The 23661-nt window shown below is 43.3% G+C and overlaps 1 protein-coding gene across 2 annotated transcripts in view; it reads left to right on the top strand.

Moving 5' to 3' along the window:
• USP34 (ubiquitin specific peptidase 34) overlaps positions 1–23661 on the top strand; it is a 105488-nt gene that overhangs the window by 68547 nt on the left and 13280 nt on the right. For both annotated transcript variants that reach the window (XM_081854417.1, XM_081854418.1), the window contains 25 exons: positions 1965–2128; positions 3439–3504; positions 5761–5907; positions 6024–6080; positions 6204–6281; positions 7920–8014; positions 8535–8707; positions 10196–10349; positions 10778–10856; positions 11672–11725; positions 11826–11921; positions 14362–14426; positions 14530–14605; positions 14692–14739; positions 15512–15577; positions 16409–16489; positions 17786–17871; positions 18366–18534; positions 18817–18891; positions 19609–19760; positions 20241–20289; positions 20384–20488; positions 20591–20635; positions 22413–22517; positions 23358–23505. In XM_081854417.1, the coding sequence (XP_081710543.1) occupies positions 1965–2128; positions 3439–3504; positions 5761–5907; positions 6024–6080; positions 6204–6281; positions 7920–8014; positions 8535–8707; positions 10196–10349; positions 10778–10856; positions 11672–11725; positions 11826–11921; positions 14362–14426; positions 14530–14605; positions 14692–14739; positions 15512–15577; positions 16409–16489; positions 17786–17871; positions 18366–18534; positions 18817–18891; positions 19609–19760; positions 20241–20289; positions 20384–20488; positions 20591–20635; positions 22413–22517; positions 23358–23505 (2433 nt within the window). The remainder of the gene's footprint in view (positions 1–1964; positions 2129–3438; positions 3505–5760; positions 5908–6023; positions 6081–6203; positions 6282–7919; positions 8015–8534; positions 8708–10195; positions 10350–10777; positions 10857–11671; positions 11726–11825; positions 11922–14361; positions 14427–14529; positions 14606–14691; positions 14740–15511; positions 15578–16408; positions 16490–17785; positions 17872–18365; positions 18535–18816; positions 18892–19608; positions 19761–20240; positions 20290–20383; positions 20489–20590; positions 20636–22412; positions 22518–23357; positions 23506–23661) is intronic.

Below are 23661 nucleotides of genomic sequence, written 5' to 3'. Positions count from 1 at the left end.
CATCTAAATTGGCACCCATCGCTGTCTCCTACGGGAGTGAGTTCCATTGTTTAAATTGCTACTTGAAGAAGTCCTTATTTTATTTTTTACCAACCACCAAAACACAGTGAAGCCCCCCATGTGACTGATACATTGGGTGTACAATATTCAATAATATACATATTCAATAATATATTCAAATTAACCATATGTACACTTCTATATACCTTAACACCCCTCCTTCCACAAGGTTTATTTAACTTTTAACATTTTAATTGCCCCAAATTGTTCAAACCTACTCAAATAATTCAACATCTCCTCAAACCAATCCTCCTCTTTCTCTCTGACCTTAAACCCTTTCATTCTATGTATATTCACAGTTAGATATTCTAAAATTATAATATTATACAGTTTTTTCCTCCATTGGTTCACCCCCAGCTCTTCTGCATTTTTCCAGTTACTCGCTATAACCTGTCTGGCTGCAATTACCATCAATTTTATCCATTTGCATAGCTCAGTGCTACTCAGGGTACTACTACTACTATTTTATGTGTCCTGAATTTTCCCAACATTCAGCTTCATCATCATCATCATCATCATTTTTATTTATACCCCGCCCTCCGCGGCCAAAACCGGGCTCAGAGCAGCTAACATCAAATGTGTAACACATAAACATAAAATCAGACAATCAGTTAAAATACATCCTAAAATCAGATCAGGATCAGCATGAAATCTAATCAGATGGCAACCTGCAGATTAAGGTTGGGGACCTTAAATTCTCACCAGACGCAACTGTTTGTGCTGAACTTATATGGGCCTGTGAGAGAAATTGGGAGGCCACTTTCATGCAAGTTCTTATGAAAGGGGAGGGGGAGTCAGACTGATCCCCAACCAAACAGCTCCGTCTTGCAGGCCCTGCAGAAATATGTCAAATCCCGCAGGGCCCTGGTCTCTTATGACAGAGTGTTCCACCAGGCTGGGGCCATGGCCGAAAAGGCCCTGGCTCTAGTCGAGGCCAGTCTAATCTCCTTGAGGCTCAGGACCTCCAAAATGTTATTATTTGCGGACCATAAGGTCCTCCGTGGGGCATACCAGGAGAGGCGGTCCCGTAGGTACGAGGGTCCTAGGCCATTCATTGGAGTCCACAAGTGTTGACGAGAGAGCAGGGGAAAATGTGTTTCTATCCACTTCCTCCATGGCATGTGCAATCATATAACCTTCTGTCTTCCAGACTAAAGTCTCAAATACTGCAACCTTTCTTCATAGGGGACTTGGTGCACCCTTTTTGCTTGCCCTTTTCTGAGCCTTTTTCAACACTACAGTATCTTTTTCAAGTTGTGGCTGCTGGAACTGTACACAATATTCCACTGATGGGTAGTTGCCAGCATATAACATTAGGTTCACCCCTCCAGCAAGTTGATCCCTACTGGCTTTTATAGTTGCTTGCACTGAAAGGTTCATATTAGTGTTTCAAAGAAGCAGAGTGCTCATAGTCACTCCACACAAACTGGAGCTGTTTGCTTTTCCTACTTTAAAGAGGGGAGCTGATTCCAGAGGCAGTGCAGAAGTGGTGTATAAGTGTTGAATTTCTGCACAATGCAGAAATGCGGTTCCTTGGGTAGCTTTCAAAATACAGTGGTACCTTGGTTTTTGAACGTAATCTGTTCCAGAAGACCGTTTGACTCCCGAAACGTTTGAAAACCGAAGCAGTTACTTATGGAAAACTCAATACTGAAGTCACATGGCACATTCAACTTCTGAAAAGCGTTCAGAAACTGAAGCAGTTAACTTCTGGGTTTTCGATGTTTGAAAACCAAAACGTTCGACTTCCGAGACATTCGAAAATCAATGTACCACTGTATAACTCCAAATATAGTGTGGTTAGGAGAAGAGACAATCAGTGGCCATCCTGACTTGTCACAAATAATCAGGTAGACAATTATTTGAAACCCAGTATTAAGAAATAAAATTGCCATTTCTTTCAGCTTCCCATGCACCTTACAAGTGGGATTATTGGCCACATGATGATGTCAGAGCTGAGTGCAGGTTTGTGGGTCTAACCAACCTTGGAGCAACGTGTTACTTGGCATCAACTATTCAGCAGCTGTATATGATACCGGAAGCCAGGCAAGCCATCTTCACTGCAAAGGTATGACCTTCCTGGTTCAACAGGAAGCAAGTTTTCCATTTTAGATGGGGTGGTGTAGTGATCTGGCAAAGAATTATTTAACTACAGTGAATAATGGAAAAGCAAACAATATTAAGCAATATTGTTCAGTGGTGAAATATCTACAGAATGTCTTCCCAGTTAAAAGAATCTTGGGTATCTGTTAGTGAAGGCTCCTGAGAGCCAGTGTGGTGTAATGGTTAAGAGCGGTGGACTTGTAATCTGGGGAACCGGGTTCGCTTCCCCGCTTCTCCACATGCAGCTGCTGGGTGACCTTGGACTAGTCATACTTCTCTGAAGTCTCTCAGCCTCACTCACTTCACAGAGTGTTTGCTGTGGGGGAGGAAGGGAAAGGAGAATGTTAGCTGCTTTGAGACTCCTTCGGGTAGTGATAAAGGGGGATATCAAATCCAAACTCTTCTTCTTCCTGCTTGCCTGAGACCCTGAAGAGCAGCTGCCAATCAGAATAGACTTCAGTGGCATAGATTGGCTCATATGCTCAGTGTAACATTTATCCCTTTCAAAGTCTACTCATCAGAATCTAGCACTGTAGGGTTGGTGCTGACCTCAGTGTAACCAAGTCAGAGGCCAAAATTGAAGGGGGTGTTTGTTTTCTGAAATTGGTCAACTCAGTGGCGTAGCTAGCCATTCAGGTGCCTGGTGCGGGGCATGTCCTGCAGCCGGGGCAGGGTCATCCGCCTGTAGGGGCGGGACGAGCCTATCCAATGCTTGAAGTCTCTCGTCGCCTTCCTCTCAGCTGTAGGGCGGCTGAGCAAGAAGCAGTAGGCAGACACAAGTTCCACACTGCCGTTTCAGGCAGCGCGGAACCTGCAGGCGCCTAAGCCACCACATCACTCCTAAAAAGTTTTGTGAGCCCATTTAAAAAACAACAAACAGCAACACACAACTCATTTGGTCACCCCCCCTCAGTGATGACACCCAGGGTAGGCTGCACGCACCCCCCTTCCTCCGCCACTGGGTCAACTGCAGAAGGAAAGTGTCTTATCTTGTAGAAGAAGATAGAGGGAATTCCCATCAGTATGCATACATTGAGGCAATAAGTCAGTAGATAAACTTCCCCTTCCCCCAGCCTAAAATAAGTAATTCATTTCCTAATTCAGTTTATTTCATAAATTCAACCGAGTAAATGAAGTCTAGCTTTTCCGGAATAGTTCAGCTACATTGTGTAATGCTGTAATCCAACTTCAAATTTAAGAAAAGGTTTGTTTTCATAACCTACAAACTTCACAAAATAACATTCCTTTTCCCACTCTTACATCTTTTTAAAAAAGTATTCCGAGGATATGAAGCACAAGACCACCCTCTTAGAACTTCAGAAAATGTTTACACATCTAATGGTAAGTTTGGGAAAGCGCTTATGAAAATAAATGCTTACTTTTGTATTTGATGACCTTAATAGCGGTCTGCTAGTCTATGACTGCCTGCTGCGGTGGTGGAGCATAATAGGTTCTTCTGTTTTAACTTCAGAGACATCCATTATGTTGGTGGCATCCATCTGATTTGCTCAAGGCGAAGACATGTGTCTGAAGTTTTAGTTATTATTTTATTTATTTATTAAATCTGTATACTGCCCTTCATCCAAGGATCACAGGGTTCTTTTTTTAGTCCTCTTCTGGCACTTCCTCCAGTTTCACCCTACCTTCACCCAGGCGGAGGCTGTTCTTCTCTTATAGCTCAGGGCTGTGTATGTAGGGCTATATATATTCTTTCCTTAGTAATGCGGTTTCTGCTACCCTTGTGTGTGTCCTGTCCCAGGACAGATGACTACACTGCAGTTGGAGCTTTCTCAAGCACTAGGAGTTTAAATAATGCCTCACTATTTTTTGCAGCCGAAACAGAAAGCTTTATAACGCTTTGCCAACAGAGAGTGCGATAGGGTGTCATGAGTTGGAAAATGCCTCTGAGCAAGCTGGTTTCCCTTCCCTCCTTTTTTATCAAGATGTGCCGCCAAAAAATTAAAATAAAATTACGGAATCCCTTCGTACAAGGATAAATCTAAACGTCCTCACATACATCATTGGAGAGGCTCCTCTTGCTCATCTGAATCCTCCACTATTCACCATAAAGGGGGGTAGGCCTAGTCTTAATGCAAAATCCAAACATCCCACTTTTTCAAAAGAGCACTTTTCTGAGTTTTCTTAGCAAGCGTTCTGAGCCGCCTGAAACTTGCCCCATCAGTTCTGACCATCTACAGTGGTACCTCCGGTTACGAACTTAATTCATTCCAGAGGTCTGTTCTTAACCTGAAACCGTTCTTAACATGAGGCGTGCTTTCGCTAATGGGGCCTTCCGCTCGCATCCGGGGGCAAACTTGGCAACCAGGAGCATCTACTTCTGGGTTAGCGGAGCTCATTACCTGAAGTGTTTGTAAGGAGGACGGTACGTAACCCAAGGTTCCACTGTATTCCGCCTGCAGACAGGCAAAGTTGAGGACTGGCACACCCTCTCAGGTTCAGAAAGCCCCTATTCAGGAATCCTCTTCTTCTCCTCACACTTTAAGCATGTAAGATTCTGGCTGTGTATTTTATGTTATGGCACAGCCCCAATTTTGTGTTATGTGACGCCCTCATGGAGGCATTTTGTGACTGGTATTCACCGTGCTTTCTTCAAATTCCAAATGTGCCCTTTGCCACAAAAAGCTTGGCAGCCCCCGGCTTTACTATATGAAGAAAATATACTAAATCATGACCCAAATTTATGGCAGTTAGGTCACCATAAATGGCACTGCACTTCTGGAATGTTATGATAATGTCGCTTTAAATATCTGATGTTGGAGTTCCAATCTCATTGCCAGAAAATACCCATGCGTGTGCTTGCCCCTAAACGATGGGATTCATTGAGATGTCAAGATACGGAGAAAATGATGAGTTCTGATTTCACTCTGTTGCCTCTCACAATTTAATTATAAGGTGTTTGAGTCTGCCCGGTGTTCTGATCATGGGATTTCAGCTGTTACAAAAAACATTTCTTAGCTCCCAGAAGCAATGTCCTCCACATTATAGTCTGAAATAATATCAAGACAATATCTTGATATATCAAATACAGCATTGTAAGCCTAATCCCAGCCTCTCCTCTAACACTGGCTGCTGGATTGGAAGGTATTGACTCTTATGAATCTCTTAAGGGGTTTATTTTGGCAAGTTGAAGGGCCGTAGCTCAGTGGCAGATCATCTGTTTTGCAGGCAGAAGATACCAGATTCAATCCCTAGTATTTCTAGGTAGGCCTGGGAATGTTCCCTATCTGGAACCCTGAAGGGCTGCTCCCAATCAGTATAAACAACACTGGGCTAATGGTCTCACTCTGTATAAGGCAGCTTCTTAGCTTTCAGAAGGTTGGTTTAAGCATGTTCCACGTTTCGGCCCTGTGATAGTTCAATAACCTTCTGTGCAATCTCAGAGCTGCAGAAATCATAATTACTCCTTCACTTCTAATGAAGCTCAAAGCTGCATGTGATTATCTTGAATCCGCTAGCACAGAAGCATCCAAAGATATCTGTATCTGCAAGAATTATTGTGTGTTCTTACTTTTTAAGATTAAAAGATGTGATTGCTTCTTTTGCCTGCTTCTGACTGACTGTCTGTTTTCAACCTAGGAAAGTGAATGCAAAGCATACAATCCAAGGCCCTTCTGCAAAACCTACACCATGGATAAACAGCCACTTAATACCGGTGAACAAAAAGACATGACTGAATTCTTCACAGATCTAATAACAAAAATTGAAGAAATGTCTCCAGAATTGGTAAGCTGTCCGTAATTACTACTATTTTTAAAACCAGGCCTCAGATTTCATTTTATTTTATTGTCTCGACTGAAGTAAATAATTTTATTGACTGAAATAAATTCATTCATTCACAGAAGAATACGGTGAAAAGCTTGTTTGGAGGTGTTATCACAAACAATGTTGTTTCCTTGGTGAGTGGCTACTTAACTTTGCTTGCCAATTTCCCTCCCCAATCCTAAGCTGTTGCTTTTCAAGTAGGAATAAATTCACTGATTCCTGTTAAATCTTTTTTTAAAAAACCCACTGTCCCTTAGGACTGTGAACATGTCAGCCAGACTGCTGAAGAGTTCTACACGGTGAGATGCCAGGTAGCAGACATGAAGAATATTTATGTAAGTAGTACTGAACCTGCAGTGATTGTCTGCCTCTGTTAAGCAAACATGTAAAGCAACTGAAAGCAGAATCAATGATCTGACTAGCCCAGTATTGCCTGCTTTGATTGTCAGCAACTCAACCACTGAGTAATCTCCCCTCCTTATATATGGCTAAATTCTCCATTGCACTAAGGCATTCTGTCAGGGCTAGTTCTCTGGCACCTCGGACAGAACAATCCACTCTCTCCTGTGAGAGCCTGTGTGGTGTAGTGGTTAAGAGTGGTGGACTCGTAATCTGGGGAACCGGGTTTGATTCCCCACTCCTCCAGAAGCCGCCGCTTGGTGACCTTGAGCCAGTCACACTTCTTTGAATTCTCTCAGCCCCACTCACCTCACAGAGTGTTTGTTGTGGGGGAGGAAGGGAAAGGAGAATGTTAGCCGCTTTGAGACTCCTTCGGGTAGTGATAAAGCAGGATATCAAATCCAGACTACTACTACTACTACTACTACTACTACTACCACCCTTCTTCTTCTTCTTCTTCTTCTTCTTCTTCTTCTTCTTCTTCTTCTTCTTCTTCCCCTCCTCCTCCTCCTCCTCCTCCTCCTCCTCTCGTGTGATGTTGTGGGGGATCTCTACCACCTTGTCCCCTAAGCTGATTTTGGGGAATCACATGGAGGGAGCGTTGCGTAAGTGGAAGGACTTCCATTGAGGGGACTCATTTGTTGAATCCTGCGCATAATTTTAACAATTCATGCTGATGAGGACTAGTGGGTGTTCTCCCTTCTGCTCATGCCAATAAAGCAGAAATCAAGCTGTGTGTGGTGATGCCCCACCCTCTGCTGTGGGCTCCCCTCAATTTTCAGAGGCTTGCAGGGGAAGGAGGGACAGCTGAAAATTCCCTCCCTCCACATTCTGATGACAAATGTTGGCCATCAGCAGAGGAAGCACCACTAGATATTACCTAGTGCCGTAACTGTTAAAATAGTGTCCAACTGTCTCCAGAAAGGTAATATTCTGCTTCTAGCTCATGGGTAGGCAAACTAAGGCCCGGGGTCCGGATCCGGCCCAATCGCCTTCTAAATCTGGCCTGCGGATGGTCCGGGAATCAGCGTGTTTTTACATGAGTAAAATGTGTACTTTTATCTAAAATGTGTCTCTGGGTTATTTGTGGGGCATAGGAATTTGTTCATTTCCCCCCCTTCAAAATATAGTCCGGTCCCCCACAAGGTCTGAGGGACAGTGGACCGGCCCCTTCTGAAAAAGTTTGCTGACCCCTGATCTAGCTGCTGTAGGTTTTGCAGTTGGTGGTGATGTGAGAAAGAATAATGTATTATTATCCTTCCTATACCAGCACCTTTGCTGACAGCTTGAATGTGGACTTGTTGGGGTTTTTTGGGTGTGTGTGTGTGTTGTTTTTTTACGATGCCTTACATGAGATACAAGCCCAATCTTAGATTGGGGGACACAGTTGCATGTATTAAAAACAAGTATTTTTGTTAGGGCAGGAGATCACAGTCCTGACTCTACATTGTGCTCTCATCTGAAGATAACAGTACATCATTGCTCATGCTCAATATTTTTTCATTTCTTAGTTTCATTTCTTTAGTTTGCACAAATAAATAAATAAAGCCTCTCCCTTCCTGTTTTACGTACAGGAATCCCTTGATGAAGTCACCATTAAAGATACCCTGGAAGGGGACAACATGTATACATGCTCTCACTGCGGAAAGAAAGTACGGGCTGAAAAAAGGTATCGTTCAGGGGAAACACTTGGGAATATATATATTTTTATCTTGTTTATGTTTAATTTTGGTAGAAGTTACCAGTCTAAACAGACATAAACCCAGTTCACTCACAACACTAAGCCAATCCATGACTTAGTGCAAATGTGTGGATTTCTGGAGCAAATATCACAGCTGCTACACTCCTCCCCTGGTTCAGCTGCTGTTGCACAACCCAGGGCTGAGCCATGGTTTGCCTTATTCCCTCCAAACCAAGGCTCTTCTCCCCTAGACAAACTGGGAACAAATCTTGATTTCAGCTCATGGTTTGTCTGGATCGAGGCATCTGCGAGCCATGATCTTTATTCTGGGACCTTGCATGCTCATCCTAAGCCACAGTTTTGCTCAGGGTTCCATGCCAGCTGGGTCATGCATACCAGGAACAGATCTGCTTGTGCTATACATGAGCAATACTTTCTTTCAAAAATAACAGTGGTCCTCGAAGGAAGGCGCACGCCGCAAGGAATTATTTGCTTGTTTTGTCTTTAGGGCTTGTTTTAAGAAATTGCCTCGCATTTTGAGCTTCAATACAATGAGATACACTTTTAACATGGTCACTATGATGAAGGAGAAAGTCAACACACACTTCTCATTCCCCCTGCGCCTGGACATGACACCTTACACTGAAGATTTTCTCATGGGGAAAAATGACAGGAAAGAAGGTATTTGAATTTAGTTCACCTCTGCAGTTTTGCGCCTGGCAAGCTGTTTCAGTTTTGATAACTCCTCTTCATCTATTTGGATATTTCTGGCAACATGGTTTCCACAAGAGTTGGGCAGACACTCTGGTACTGTGGCCCTTCAAGTGATGAGCATTCAGAAAACTTTGTGGGGCTTTTTGAACGTTTTGACATGACTGGTTAATGGTGCAGTTGATTGCCTGCCCCTCCGCCTTCCCCAAGGAAGAAGATTTGCTTTTAATTACTTTTCTTGCTGGAGCAACTATGATCCAGAGTGGGAAGGTCAACCACTAAGCCTTTCATGCGTTCATTAAAGGCCTTTCCATCAGCTGTCCCCTTTTCCTTTGTTGGAAGAGGAGGGGCTTAAACGGGAGGTTAGGAATGGGACCCAGTTTAAGGGGTGCTGTGCCCACCTTGATTTGGGGTAATTGTAATTCATTAAGCAAGGGATGCCGGTGGTGCTATGGGTTATACCACAGAGCCTAGGACTTGCCGATCAGGTGGTCAGCTGTTCGAATCCCTGCGACGGGGTGAACTCCCGTTGCTCGGTCCCAGCTCCTACCAACCTAGCAGTTCGAAAGCATGTCAAAGTGCAAGTAGATAAATAGGTACTGCTCTGGCAGGAAGGTAAACGGCATTTCCGGGTGCTGCTCTGGTTCGTCAGAAGCATCTTAGTCATGCTGGCCACATGCCCTGGAAGTTATACGCTGGTTCCCTCTGCCAATAAAGCGAGATGAGCGCCGCAACCCCAGAGTCGGTCATGACTGGACCCAATGGGCAGGGGTCCCTTTACCTTTTAATTCATTAAGTAGGAATGCCCATTTATTGGTGCATGTACACACACATTGGGTTGATGTCTTTTTGCAGGGCTGCCAAATATATTGTAGCTTGTTTGTAGTAGTAGTAGTAGTAGTAGTAATAATAATAATAATAATAATAATAATAATAATAATAATAATAATTTTTATTTATACCCCGCCCTCCCCAGCCAAGACCGGGCTCGGGGCGCCTAACAACCAATTATAAAAACAAGTTGATTAAAATATAACTTAAAAAACAAGATTAAAATACAACTTTAAAACATTAAGATGCAGCCTCTTCACAGGAGGAGAAAGGAAAAAAGAAAGAGGGGGAGGGAATCAAATTGATTCTAAGCCAAAGGCCAGGCAGAACAACTCTGTCTTACAGGCTCTGCGGAAGGAAATCAGATCCTGCAGGGCCCTGGTCTCATGAGACAGAGTGTTCCACCAGGCCGGAGCAAGTGTTGAGAAGGCCCTGGCTCTGGTTGAGGCTAATCTGACTTTCTTAGGGCCCGGGACATCTAGGGTGTTGCTATTTATGGACCTTAAGGTCCTCCGTGGGGCATACCAGGAGAGGCTGTCCCGTAGGTACAAGGGTCCTAGGCTTCTACGTGGTCTCTTCCAGTAATTAAAAGAATGAGATTCTAAAAGTTGTTATTCATTCTTTAAGGTTTCAAAGATGACAGCAACAGTTCCAAAGAGACCAAGAGCTTTGAGTACGATTTAATAGGTGTAACTGTCCATACTGGAACAGCAGATGGGGGACACTACTACAGCTTTATCCGGGATATTGTTAATCCTCATGCATACAAAAACAACAAGTGGTGAGTCATAAATGTTCAGTCTTCAACTTGTGTCGCAGTAGATGATTTGTTAGCAAAAAAAACTCAGGGAGTGCGGGAGGAAAGCTCTATGTAAAAGGGGAAGAGGGAGCATTCTTGATCATCAAATGATGGGTTTATTAGTATGTTTGAACTGAGCAGTAGTCTTTTTTCAATAGTTTTTAAATACATATTTTCAACCTTACATGTTTTCAGATTTAGTTCTTTTCATTCTCTCTTGGCTTTTGTAGCATTTAGCTAAAATGTGTCATCTAACTCAGTAGACAAGTATGCTCATATTGTATTTATTTCTTGTAATTTCACATCAAGGGACTCTGCGGAATTACAGCCATATTCCAGCCAGCAGAGTAAAATGTTTGGTTTTATATAAATCGGCTTGATACAGGAGTGTAACGTGTTGTGTTTTCTAGGTATCTTTTCAATGATGCTGAAGTAAAGCCATTTGATTCTGCTCAGCTGGCTTCTGAATGTTTTGGCGGAGAAATGACAGTGAGTTGTAATCTCTCTCTTTTACAAGGTCAGAAAGGCACCCACATAGTTGCAATCCCTATTGGCACTTTTTAAGCAGAAAGAGAAACAGCAGAAAACTGGTACTGTGCCACCCTTCAAATACACTGTGAACTTCTGTAGAGCCTATAATCACTCTATGAAATGCATCAACTAGGTTAGATTATTGCAGTAATCTAACCTAGAGGTTACCAGAGCGTAGATGACAGATGTTAGGCTATCCTTGTCTAGATAGGGGCACAGATGAGCCACCAGCTGAAGCTGATGAAAGGCCACCTGAGCCTCAAGGAGCAAAGGATACAGAAGTAGCCTCAAGCATTTGAATAAATAAATCTTCCTTACTTTCACGTCAGAGTCACTTTTGTTGTGCTTTGGGATGGGAGTGATTACCTTAGGAAATGCAAAGGGGCTAAACATATTTGGAGATACCAGTTCACAACTGTAAGATCCTCACATTGCCATGACTTTTGAGTAGGTGCAGTTATGCCAGTCACATCAGATATGTTGTGTATTTTAATTACAATGTAGGTGCTAGCTTATTTCCACACTTCACTGTTGCACCAACTCATAACAAAATTGAACGTGGAAAGTTAGAGCCCTTTTTTTGTTCTTAAGGGCTTACAGTAGGTGCTGTAGTTGGAAAATCAATCATGAAGCTATGAAGAGAATTACCGTAAATTCTGTGCCAATAAATGGGTGTAAAATTGGGGTTAGCCTTTGTTGTGCATGCAAAACAGCCATGACAGAAAGGATGGATTATTATTATTTTTTTTAAAAAAACCTTTTCCTTCTTTCAGACAAAGACGTATGATTCTGTTACTGATAAATTTATGGATTTCTCCTTTGAAAAGGTACTTTGCTTTATCCTTCAGTTTTGAAAAGAAACTCAATATAATCTTTCTCCCTCTTTCTGTTTTGAATTAATGCTATTGGGTTTTTTGCTTCCCCCAGACCCATAGTGCATACATGCTCTTTTATAAACGGATGGAGCCAGAAGAAGAGAACGGCAAAGACTACAAATTTGATGTTTCGTCTGAGTTGCTAGAGGTATCTTTGGCTACACTTAAAATGACAATGCAAACTTTTACCGATTCTTTTTCTGCCTATCTTGATTAGCAGAAGTAAATTTTATCTTGCCACTTTCAGCCAGCCATTTGCTTTAAGCTCACCAAGTGACTGATAGTCTGATCTTTGCTGGCTTATATGCTGTAATACAGGGACGCGGGTGGCGCTGTGGGTAAAACCTCAGTGCCTAGGACTTGCTGATCATATGGTCGGCGGTTTGAATCCCTGTGGCGGGGTGAGCTCCTGTCTTTCGGTCCCAGCTCCTGCCCACCTAGCAGTTCGAAAGCACCCCTAAGTGCAAGTAGATAAATAGGTACCGCTTTATAGCAGGAAGGTAAACGGTGTTTCCGTGCGCTGCGCTGGTGCTGGCTTGCCAGAGCAGTTTTGTCACGCTGGCCACGTGACCCGGAAGTGTCTCTGGACAGCGCTGGCCCCCGGCCTCTTAAGTGAGATGGGCGCACAACCCTAGAGTCTGACACGACTGGCCCATACGGGCAGGGGTACCTTTACCTTTATGCAGTAATACGGCTCAAGGACCATGAGTTTGTGCCTGTGTCTGTGAGTTCTCACTGCTCAATGACCCACCCTTGCATCGTGGTGTTCCCCTTCTGTTGTTAGATGTATTGGTTTTTATGTTTCTGTGCTTTTATGTTTGTACATATTTTATGGGCTAATAGCCGTAAATAAATTATTATTATTATTATTATTATTATTATTATTATTATTATTATTACTGCACTGTGGATCACCAGGGTGTCGAAATACAGTCAAACCTTGGCTCCTGAATGCCTCCGATACTGTACGTTTTGGCTCCTGAACACTGGAAACCCGGAAGTAAGTGTTCTGGTTTTCGAATGTTTTTTGGAAGCCAAACATCCGACACGGCTTCCACTTGTTGAACATTTTGGAAGCTGTCTGGGCTTCCGGAACGGATTAACTTCGACAACCGAGGTTTGACTGTATCCAAAAAGTTAGAAAGGATATTTAGTATTATGATTGCTAGGTTAGTTGAGTACTTTGATTTAGATAAAGCATTGGGAAGAGCATGCAGCTCTGCAGAGGGGAAATGCATTCTTTTGTATGCAGGCGGTTCAGTTTTCAGTCTGTGGCATCTCCAGTAAAGAGCCCTAGGGACAAGACTGGGAGAAACCTCTGCCTGAAACATAGGGAAGCTGCTGCCAGAATGCTGAGCCTGACTCTGTATATGGCACTTTCATATATTTTAAAAAATGTGGCTTCGATCCTAAGATAAATTTGCTTAAGATAATTTTTCATAGAAGCTAAAAAGTTTTTCATCCCCTATCCCCACCCCCCACAAAAAACAGAGTTTGGCCCTCTTGAACAATATGAGATTGGGGGTGTCTGTGGAGGAGGGACAGTCTTGGGATCCAAGCCTGTGAGTGGAACCCAACTGAACCGTTCCATTTGTGCAAACAGGATTTCCCCTTCCACTCCTCTCAACTGCCGCCCCGCCCCCTGCGCACCACCCGAAATCTGCTCTTGAGGGTTGGGGCGCCCTCTAGAGCAGATTAAGGAGCTGCTGCAGGACGGAGGAGTGGAACGTGCTACTCCGTTGCATCCGCTTGAGCAACACTGGATCCCATCCTACGAGTTTGGCATTGTTTCTTTAAGAGAAGACACCATGGCCTGGTAGGTTAGTAGTGAATCATGCCACCCTGCGAGTTGCATGGAGGAAAATGAGTAGACCAGGCATAGGCAAACTCGGCCCTCCAGATGTTTTGAGACTACCATTCCCATCATCCCTGACCCCTGGTTCTGTTAGCTAGGGATGATAGGAGTTGTACTCCCAAAACATCTGGAGGACTGAGTTTGCCTATACCTGGAATAGACCATAGCCCAGGGCGGCGGGGGGGGGGGGATTTTCAACATGTATTCATTCTTTTTTCTTACGTTGCCTGCTCCAAATACAGTGGTGCCTTGCAAGACGAAAAGAATCTGTTCCGCGAGTCTCTTCGTCTAGCGGTTTCTTCGTCTTGCGAAGCAAGCCCATTAGCGGATTAGCGCTTTTAGCGGATTAGCGGCTTAGAAAAAGGGGGAAAAAGTCGGAAGACATTTTCGTCTTGCGAAGCAAGCCCATAGGGAAATTTCGTCTTGCGAAGCACCTCCAAAACGGAAAACCCTTTCGTCTAGCGAGTTTTTCGTCTTGCGCGGCATTCGTCTTGTGGGGCACCACTGTACTCCCAAGACAGGGTAGATAGTTGGTTTCTCTCTCTTTTTCCCTGTCTGTCTTTCCCTATCGCTCATCTCACACCTGCTTTACATATCAGGTAACTTTGAACTATTGTGTTAAGTTTAAATTGCTGTGAGAGAGAAGGTTCCTTACTGAAGGCTTTGGCTCTTGCTTTCCGAACTGTATGGCTCTGAAGGAGTAAACAGCTTTGCACTTGCTTTTTCTCTTCAGTGGATATGGCACGATAACATGCAGTTTCTTCAAGACAAGAATATTTTTGAGCATACATATTTTGGGTAAGCTATGCCTAACTTGAGAACATTTTTTTTTTAAAAAAAGCCTCTTACCCAGATTTTAAAATTCAATTTAAGTAACTGATAACATATTTATCTTGCCTAGGTTTATGTGGCAATTGTGCAGTAGCATCCCCAGCACTTTACCAGATCCAAAAGCGGTTTCTCTGATGACAGCCAAGGTATGATTCCTTATCACACTTTTTAAAGCCCATCTTTTACTGTTGGTTCAGTGCACTCTGTGTGACTGTCCATTCTTCTCTTACAGTTAAGCACCTCTTTTGTCCTCGAAACATTTATCCATTCGAAAGAAAAGGTACGTTGCTAAATATAACCCAGGCATAAAATTGCTTAAGAAAAATTGCTGCCCTTCAGTTTGTGGAAATAAAAACAAAGCAGGATTTGTAATAAAAATTGATTTTGCCTCAAATGATACATTGATTCAGGCTCCAAATGTATGGCTGCTTGTAAAAACCCTTTGAAGCAGCATGGACCAGTTTGTTGTATATGTATTTTTCCTTCCCCAAGATTTGGTCATCTTTACTTCAGATTTCATACAAGATTAATCCATATACACAGACTATATTGTTTCATAAGCAAATTAAATATATTTTTAATGCACAAGGCATGCAAATGAATGTATACAGACGTAACTTGGAAGTTGAACGGAATCCATTCCAGAAGTCCATTCGACTTCCAAAACTTTGGGGAACCAAGGCATGGCTTCTGATTGGCTGGAGGAAGCTCCTGCAGGAAGCCACGGAAGTCACTTCGGATGTTCAGGTTCCAAATAATGTTCAAAAACCGGAACAATCACTTCCAGTTTTTGATCAGGAGCCAAAACGTTCGGCAACTAAGCCGTTCAAATTCTAAGGTACGACTGTATTTTAGACTATATAGCCCAAGATGACTCTAGCATGTGACACAAACCATTTTATTAAAGGAAACACTTTAAATAAGGAAGATGTGGAAGGGTACCAACCATTCCTTGTGAGATACCTGTTTCTTTTAATTTAGAGGCTACATTTATTTTTATGTAGCCACGCAATACCAGTTTTAGGCTTCATGTAGTGTTCTCTTTTCTTTAGCCTACAATGCTTCAGTGGATCGAACTGTTAACCAAACAATTTAACAACAGCCAAGCTGCTTGTGAGGTAAGATTGAAATGAACATTTTTTTATTGTAGTTTGTGCTGTAAGAGATGAATATGATAGATTCTCCCCAAATATATTTATTTAGAGGAGACCTAAGACAATAATTAGGCATTTACTAGCATTTCTTGAAGTTTTTTTTTTTTTTTTCATTTTATGATGTAGGCTAAAAGGAAGGGTAAACATTTTGGATCAGGCAAAACGTAAGATTGTAAGAAGGGAATGCCAATATTCTGAACAGCCTTTGGTGAGACACCAATGTATGAGAAGGACATACATTTGCAGATATGTTGGTGTGGTACAACGCAGCCTTGGAGTGAGGTTGATGGAGTTTGTGGTCCAAAGTATCTACATTATATCCAGGCTGCTCAGTCTGGTCTGCATATTACAAACCAGAGTGCCTCATAAGTAGAGAGCAACAAGAGAGAGAGCTTGTCGCATACTAACGCCTGCAGAACCTCTCCAGTGTTCAGACTTTGGATCTAGCTCATCACTGTAGATCACATTCTGCTAGAAGGCAGGAAGGCTAAGTTCTTTATGTAAAGAAAACTCCGTAACTTAATACATTCAAATCAAAAAGGGAACCTGTTAGTTCTGGCCATGGGGATGATAGTCCCCTGCCCTCCAATAAAACTCTGATTGTTACGTTTCCCCCACTTCTTCCGTGGTAGTAAATAATTGCTAGATCACTTTGGGACCTTTACACAAATGCTTCTTTAATTAATTATAATAACATACCATACAGCTTTATTAAGGTATAACACATTAGAAAAGACTTTCACTTAAAATAGAGTGTGAGCTGAATTGTGAACAGTGTGGTTTTTTTCTTCCTAGTGGTTTCTGGATCGTATGGCTGATGATGACTGGTGGCCCATGCAGATTCTAATAAAATGTCCCAATCAGATTGTGAGACAGGTGAGCAAAATGGGCCATGCAAGCTGCCATGTAAAATAGTTGTTGCTGTTTGAGATTAAGCTGTCTCGTGTGTAGCCATTTTTGTTCTTTTCCCTTTCCTTGTTACGCCCAGAAAATCCTGGGCTGCTGTGTTCTCTGTCCACTAAAGTAAAGGTACCCCTGCCCATACGGGCCAGTCGTGTCCGACTCTAGGGTTGCGCGCTCATCTCGCTCAAGAGTCCGTGAGCCAGCGCCGTCCGAAGACACTTCCGGGTCACGTGGCCAGCGTGACGAAGCTGCAGCTGGCGAGCCAACACCAGCGCAGCACAAGGAAACACCTTTTACCTTCCCGCTATAAAGCGGTACCTATTTATCTACTTGCACTTAAGGGTGCTTTCGAACTGCTAGGTGGGCAGGAGCTGGGACCGAACGATGGGAGCTCACCCCACCGCGGGGATTCAAACCGCCGACCATGTGATCGGCAAGTCCTAGGCACTGAGGTTTTACCCACAGTGCCACCCGTGTCTCTTCTCTGTCCACTAGTGGGCTATAATTAATTTTAGCCATTTAAGCACTCAAAATGTTTAATGCCTTCAGTCTGCCTGCACAATTAATCCTTCTGTACAGTTGAAGTGTTCTTCATAGTTTTCCATGACATTAGCTCTGAAGCAGTTTGGCAGCTTTGAGCGTGCTTTTATACTGAGGAATAACTGGGTGCACATATTCACTTGAGAATTGAAGTCCATGTACAAAATTCTTGCAGAAGAGTTACTTTTAGATGTGCCATTTTGCAACAAGTGGAAGCCTGCTCACACAGACAGCATTCCCATTCAAGACATTTCCCCCTGTTGGTTGGCTTGACATCCACTCTGAAACTCGAAAGCTTGCTCAGTATTTTATGACACTTGCAATTTGTGCTGCATATAGTTTCCTACTGTGGTTTGTGGCTTTTTCTTAACATATCAATGCTGCTGCCTGCAACTTTACGTGTGTGTGATGTATGTGTTTGCAAACATGTACATTTACACTTAAAACATCTCAGCCAGTTATATCCCTCTTTTAATGTGGGAATTGAAGGTTGTCAAAGTAGACCTTCAAGGTTGGGGGGTCCAGAATCTGGCCTGGCTGAAACCAGTTCCCTGTCCCAGCTCTATAATGTCGTGGGTCAAGTGGTATTTAGGTACATGAAACACAAGATCAGTTTAGTCATGGCTGATTCTTTGAACAATGTAGTCCTGGAATTCTGTTTTTTGAAGTCCTATTAAAATTATCGGTAAAGTCCGAAACAAAGTCACCGTCCAACTCATTATTTTGCAGATGTTCCAGCGCTTGTGTATTCACGTAATTCAGCGGCTGAGGCCTGTCCATGCTCATCTTTACTTGCAGCCAGGAATAGAAGACTGGTAAAACATTTGTACCTGATAGTGTTTTCTTCTTAAAAGTTATTTCAGCTATTCAAAACGCTTGTTTTATTATTAAAAGCAATCATTAGAAAGCATTAAGAAATACATAATCAGACCTTTCTGTTTCAGGCTGTTTCCTTTGTTTTTATACTGCTGCGTGGTCACAAGACTGAGTAAAATGGAACAAGTTCTAAACAGCTTCCCTCTGTAGACTGTTTTTTGTCATCTTCTTCAGTATAGACTGTTTTTTGTCATCTTCACCCTTATCCTGTGCATGTTTTTATGTCCTACTCAGTTCTGTAGGACTTTTTTTTAACCAGGTAACTGTGCATAGGATTGCAGTCTTAGCTGTAGTACATAGAATGCCTGAGGATAATGCAGAATGCACATAAACATGGAATCTTTGAACATCCCTTTAGATTGGCCTGAGGTCGCTTTTGCCTGCAGAGTCTTTAACAATACACTGAATGATTCAAATTGAAATGTATTTTCAGTTCGGATGACATGGATGGCCCTGTGGAAGATATTGGTAGTCGCTCGTGTGTAACCCGCTTTGTGAAGACTCTGTTGTCAATTATGGAGCATGGTGTGAAACCTCACAGTAAACATCTCACAGAGTACTTCGCCTTTCTTTATGAATTTGCCAAAATGGGAGAAGAGGAGGTGAGTGCAGCTTTGGTTGGTCTGATTTTCTGTGGACTCTGCAGTTTCTATTTGGGAATTTTTGTGTGTGTGTGTGTGTGTGTGTGTGTGTCCATGCTGCTGTGCCATCTGCTGTCTCAGATTTTTGTTACTGTACACATTTTTAAAATGTTTGTGCCTTTATTATATATAGTCAGAGAGGGAGAAAAGCCAACCTTGGGATGGGAGGTGGGCCATAAATAACTAGAATCAGTAAATATACTGTATTGCTTACACATTCCAATAATTTTCACCTGTTTCCAGAGCCAGTTCTTGCTTTCACTGCAAGCCATATCAACCATGGTCCATTTCTACATGGGAACCAAAGGACCTGAAAATGTAAGTCTTAAGATTTTCACCTTTCTGACCAAGTGATAATGTTCATTCCCACACACCTCATGTTGACCACGTATTAAGTGAACACTGAAATGATGGAAATAGCTTTATTAATGTGAGCCCTTTTTTAAGAGTCATTTTTGTAAACTGTTTTGTGGTACCTGGGAGTGCCTTGAAAGCTCTTACATGAGAAGGTCACTGATGAGGATGAACTTTGGCTCCTGATTTCCCTCTTCAGTGCAGGGGTCCCTACAGGTATAGATAGTGCTCCATAATGTGGGAAGGTGGTTAAAGCGCAGGAGGTCTGGCCCAAACCCCATGTTGGCTTGGAGTTGAATCCTTGTCATTTCACTTCACTTAAAAGGCTTGTTTGAAAAATAACGTGAAAGGACAATAAAGGCAACACCTGTCTGATGCATAATAGGAGGGAGTTCCAAAGGCCCTATTCCTACATTGTATGGGATGGATCCCCTGATAAGCTCGTATCTGTCGGAAGCCCTCTCATTAAGCTACCCTTGTGGTTAAGTCCTGATGCAGAGTAACTTGGTTGATTATTATAATAAATGGCCTTTATAGTTAGTGCTAGGCCTGGACCAAAAGAATCCCAGGGAGTGATAAAGTGAAAGGGTTAATCTCTCACTCAGACCTGCAAGGTGATTTCTTTCAGCTTGCCATGAGAATTACATGTATGTTGTTGTCCTCCCCCCGCCTGTCCTTTAGCCACAAGTTGAAGTATTATCAGAAGAAGAAGGAGAAGAGGAAGAGGAGGAGGAAGATATTCTTTCTTTAGCAGAAGAAAAATACAGGCCTGCTGCACTTGAAAAGATGATAGCTCTGATAGCTCTTCTGGTTGAGCAGTCCCGCTCAGAGAGGTAAGGAGCAGCCACACACAGGCACAGCTTCTCCCTTGGGTTTACTAGGGTGGTTCAACCCATGGCCCTCGAGGCCTTTTTGGCAGCCTTCAGTTTAGTGGGCTGCCGTGGTTTAGACTCTTGTTTAAGTGCAGTTAGATGCAGAACTGGGTGCACTCACCTCACTTACTTTTTGAGTGGTGCCTCTTGTACAATGAGCTGGGCTGACCACTGGAGGTGGCTGTTGGTGGGGCTCCCAAAATCTGTAGCAAGAGTAATGGAGAGATTGCCCTTATCAGCAGCATGAAGCAGGCAAAGTGAGGGCCTACCTCTCTACAATCTGTTCTGGTTCACCTAGTGGAGAAGCACTGACTTTCTGTATGTGCAACCTTGCATGGATCACTCTGAGAGAATGAACATTACAGGAAAGCAACTCTTACTTTTTCAAGCCCGGTAGATTGATGAAATGAATCAGTTTGGTTTTTAAAATTGTGTTTTTAGGCACTTGACTTTATCCCAGAATGACATGGCGGCTTTAACAGGAGGCAAGGTAAATATATTTGGATGCTGGAAAAGTACAACTGTTTTCAAATGTGCCTTATTAAAAAATGTCTGCTGTACTAACACCTTCGGATTTGTTTCAGGGTTTTCCTTTCTTGTTTCAACATATCCGCGATGGGATAAACATCAGGCAGACCTGCAATCTTATATTCAGCCTTTGCCGGTACAATAACAGACTTGCAGAACATGTAAGTATCAGCTGCTGTCGACTCTGTTTGTTCCAGGAGCTTTACTGGGAAAGTTGCACTGGAGTTGCATATATAATCGAAGTTTTCCTTTCTCTCTTACAGATTGTTTCCATGCTTTTCACATCTATAGCCAAGTTGACTCCTGAGGTGCGTACGGTTATGGTATTGTTAACAATTTACTGGGGACGTGGGTGGCGCTGTGGTCTAAACCACAGAGCCTAGGGCTTGCCGATCAGAAGGTCAGTGGTTCGATTCCCTGCAAGGGGGTGAGCTCCCATTGTTCAGTCCCAGCTCCTGCCCACCTAGCAGTTCAAAAGCACGTCAGGTGCAAGTAGATAAATAGGTACCACTCTGGTGGGAAGGTAAATGGTGTTTCCGTGCGCTGCTCTGGTTCTCCAGAAGCAACTTAGTCATGCTGGCCACATGACCCAGAAACTGTGCGGACAAACACCGGCTCCCTCGGCCTATAGAGCGAGATGAGCATGCAACCCTAGAGTCGTCCACGACTGGACCTAATGGTCAGGGGTACCTTTACCTTTACCTTTACCAATTTACTGGCCTGACATTTGTGTCTATACCTCTACAGATTAGTGTGGGCCTGTATAAATCTTTAGCAGCCAGTTCCTCTCAATTTCTCCATTTGTGCCCTCCTAAAAGACCTTGCATTCTCAAGTTAAAACGGTTGATGGGAAATACCACTGCCTAACTCAGGTGCCAGTCAGATGAAACTGGGCTAATATATTCTTAAGGCCAAGATTTTGCCACGTAAAAAGAATAGATTCCGGGGTGGAATTGCATGCCTTAGAGGCTGGTGTCTCTGATTATGCCCTGTCCCTTTCTACTATGTAATGAATAGCTGCTGTTTTTTCTTGTGGGGAAAAGTGCTGAATCTGAGAACAAAGTATACTTAGTCTGCCCTGACAGTAGGTAGCTTCCATTGAAATGGACCCTATATGGAGGATAATGCCATTCTGTTCATAGTGCACAGAAAAAACATGCATCTTCCCTTCCTGCCCTCATCTTTTTCTCTCCCCTTGTTTCTGCAGTACACAAACCCTCCCTCTGCATGCACACATGCACATAAGTATGTCTACAAGCAGGACTTGAGTGCAACAGCAGTCTCCCTATTGAGATTCCCAATAACTGGTATTCATAGGAACAGTCTGGTGCTGAACCTCTGCTGCCTTGCGGGCAAAAGGCTCAGGAAGAAACCCTACAAACATCCCGAGTGGAGTCCCTAAGACAGTTGGATGGTGCCTTGTACGCTGCTCCTGCAGCCAAGCTGGTACCAGACATATTGCTCTGCTTTCCTTTGAACCATATCAGCGGGGGAGGGGGATCTTGTTGTCTGGGCAGCCCAGGACCTCCAGACACACTGCCCAGGCTTGCATCCCAGGGAGGTCACTTCAGTGCCGCTACCAGTGTGGTTGGTTTAACTTCACTGCTGGAGGCACAATCCATTGTCTCTTGAGACAGGTGGATGCCAACAACTGCCTTCAACAGTCAGTGTAGAACGCAGCCACCATGGCTAGTAGCCATTGATAGCCTTATCCTCTGTGAACACATACATCGTCGTCATCAACATCACGTTAGTTATAAATAATGAACCTAATTTGATGGACTCTGCACAGTGTGGCAGATAAAATTCTTCTTTCCACCAAAGAAAGGCAAGTTGAATAGATGTGTAACATCAGGGCTTGGCTAAGGACCTCTGCAGTACATCCATAAGCAATTTCAGGGTGCTTTGCAGTAGCTGAGGAATGTCGTGGCCGTAAATCTTACAGCTGCATAAATGCACATAAACTGCTCACGGGATGAAATAAACCGTGGATTAAAAGTTGGTTTTCAAGGCATGGCTGTGATTTCCTGATGTGATTTATAGGCAGTATTTCATTGTGCCTTTTGTTTATTTTCAACGCTGCAGGCAGCCAATCCCTTTTTCAAGTTGCTGACCATGCTTATGGAATTTGCCGGTGGCCCTCCTGGAATGCCACCGTTCGCTTCTTACATCCTCCAGAGGATATGGGAGGTAAAGTATGCAGAGCTTATCAAGCAGAGATTCAGGGACTCCCAGCCCTTGTTCATCTATTTCCCACCAAGGTGTCGAGATGGAAGAACCTTCAAGAAGAACTGCTCTTAAGCCTTTCCCCACCTGACTGGGAACTCTGGAAATAGTAGCTCTTGCCTTTGGCAAGCAGTGCAGTAGATCTGGGTGCATATTCCTCCATCAGATATTAGATGGTGTTAAGAAAACAGCCAATCCTGTTAATTCTCCTGCTTTATCTTTTTTTCACTGTGGCACTGAACTATGTGCAGCTGGCATGAAATTCAGATGGTGCAGATCTCCAGTAGGACTGTACCACTTTAGTCTTCACATTTGGAGTTCCTGAATGTCTTCTCTCTGAGTCCATAAGTTTTGACATGGTGCATGATTTTCAAGTAATTGCTCCCCATGCAGAGAATCCCCATGGGAGAACTCCACCTCCTGAACCAGTAAACAGTTTGAATTGTGCCTACTGTCCTGTACAGGAAGCCTCCCTTCCATGTGTTAAGGGAGTAGCCGATTAGTGACACAGGGTTAGGGGTATGTCTCCCCAAGTTAGATTTCGGAGCATGGGGGAATACTTAAAGTAGCTAACTACTGTCAGGACTACCTTGCCTTCTGACTCTGTTTCATGAACAGGTATCACATCGGATACCTGCATCTGAGGCAAAATGTGCAATACACTGCACCCCTCTTGCAGAAAAGCACACATGCAGCCTTGTTGAATACCTGCAGTCTTGGCCATGTTCACAATATGTTGAATGCCAGTCAGGAGTCTCTGTGGGTTTGTCTGACTCTTCCATTTCCCCCCTTTTTCCTGCCTAGGTGATTGAGTACAACCCTTCTCAGTGCCTGGATTGGCTAGCGGTGCAGACGCCCCGAAATAAGCTTGCCCACAGTTGGGTGTTGCAGAATATGGAGAACTGGGTAGAACGCTTTCTTTTGGCTCACAACTACCCTAGAGTGAGAACCTGTAAGTTGTTAAGTGGGAGGAAATTACCCTTTTCTGGTTTTAACTTTTGCATAATTGTTTCGTCGTCGTTTAATTGCGGTTGTAAAGGAGAATGTGGGCTCTGCTGTTCTGTTTATTTCACTTCACAATATTTGAATATTTGGAAGGTCTAGCTGT

The sequence above is a fragment of the Podarcis erhardii genome, assembly GCF_964252035.2.
Source record: "Podarcis erhardii genome assembly, chromosome: 3".
NCBI classification, from domain to species: domain Eukaryota; kingdom Metazoa; phylum Chordata; class Lepidosauria; order Squamata; family Lacertidae; genus Podarcis; species Podarcis erhardii.
This window is presented reverse-complemented; position numbering and strand designations above follow the sequence as displayed.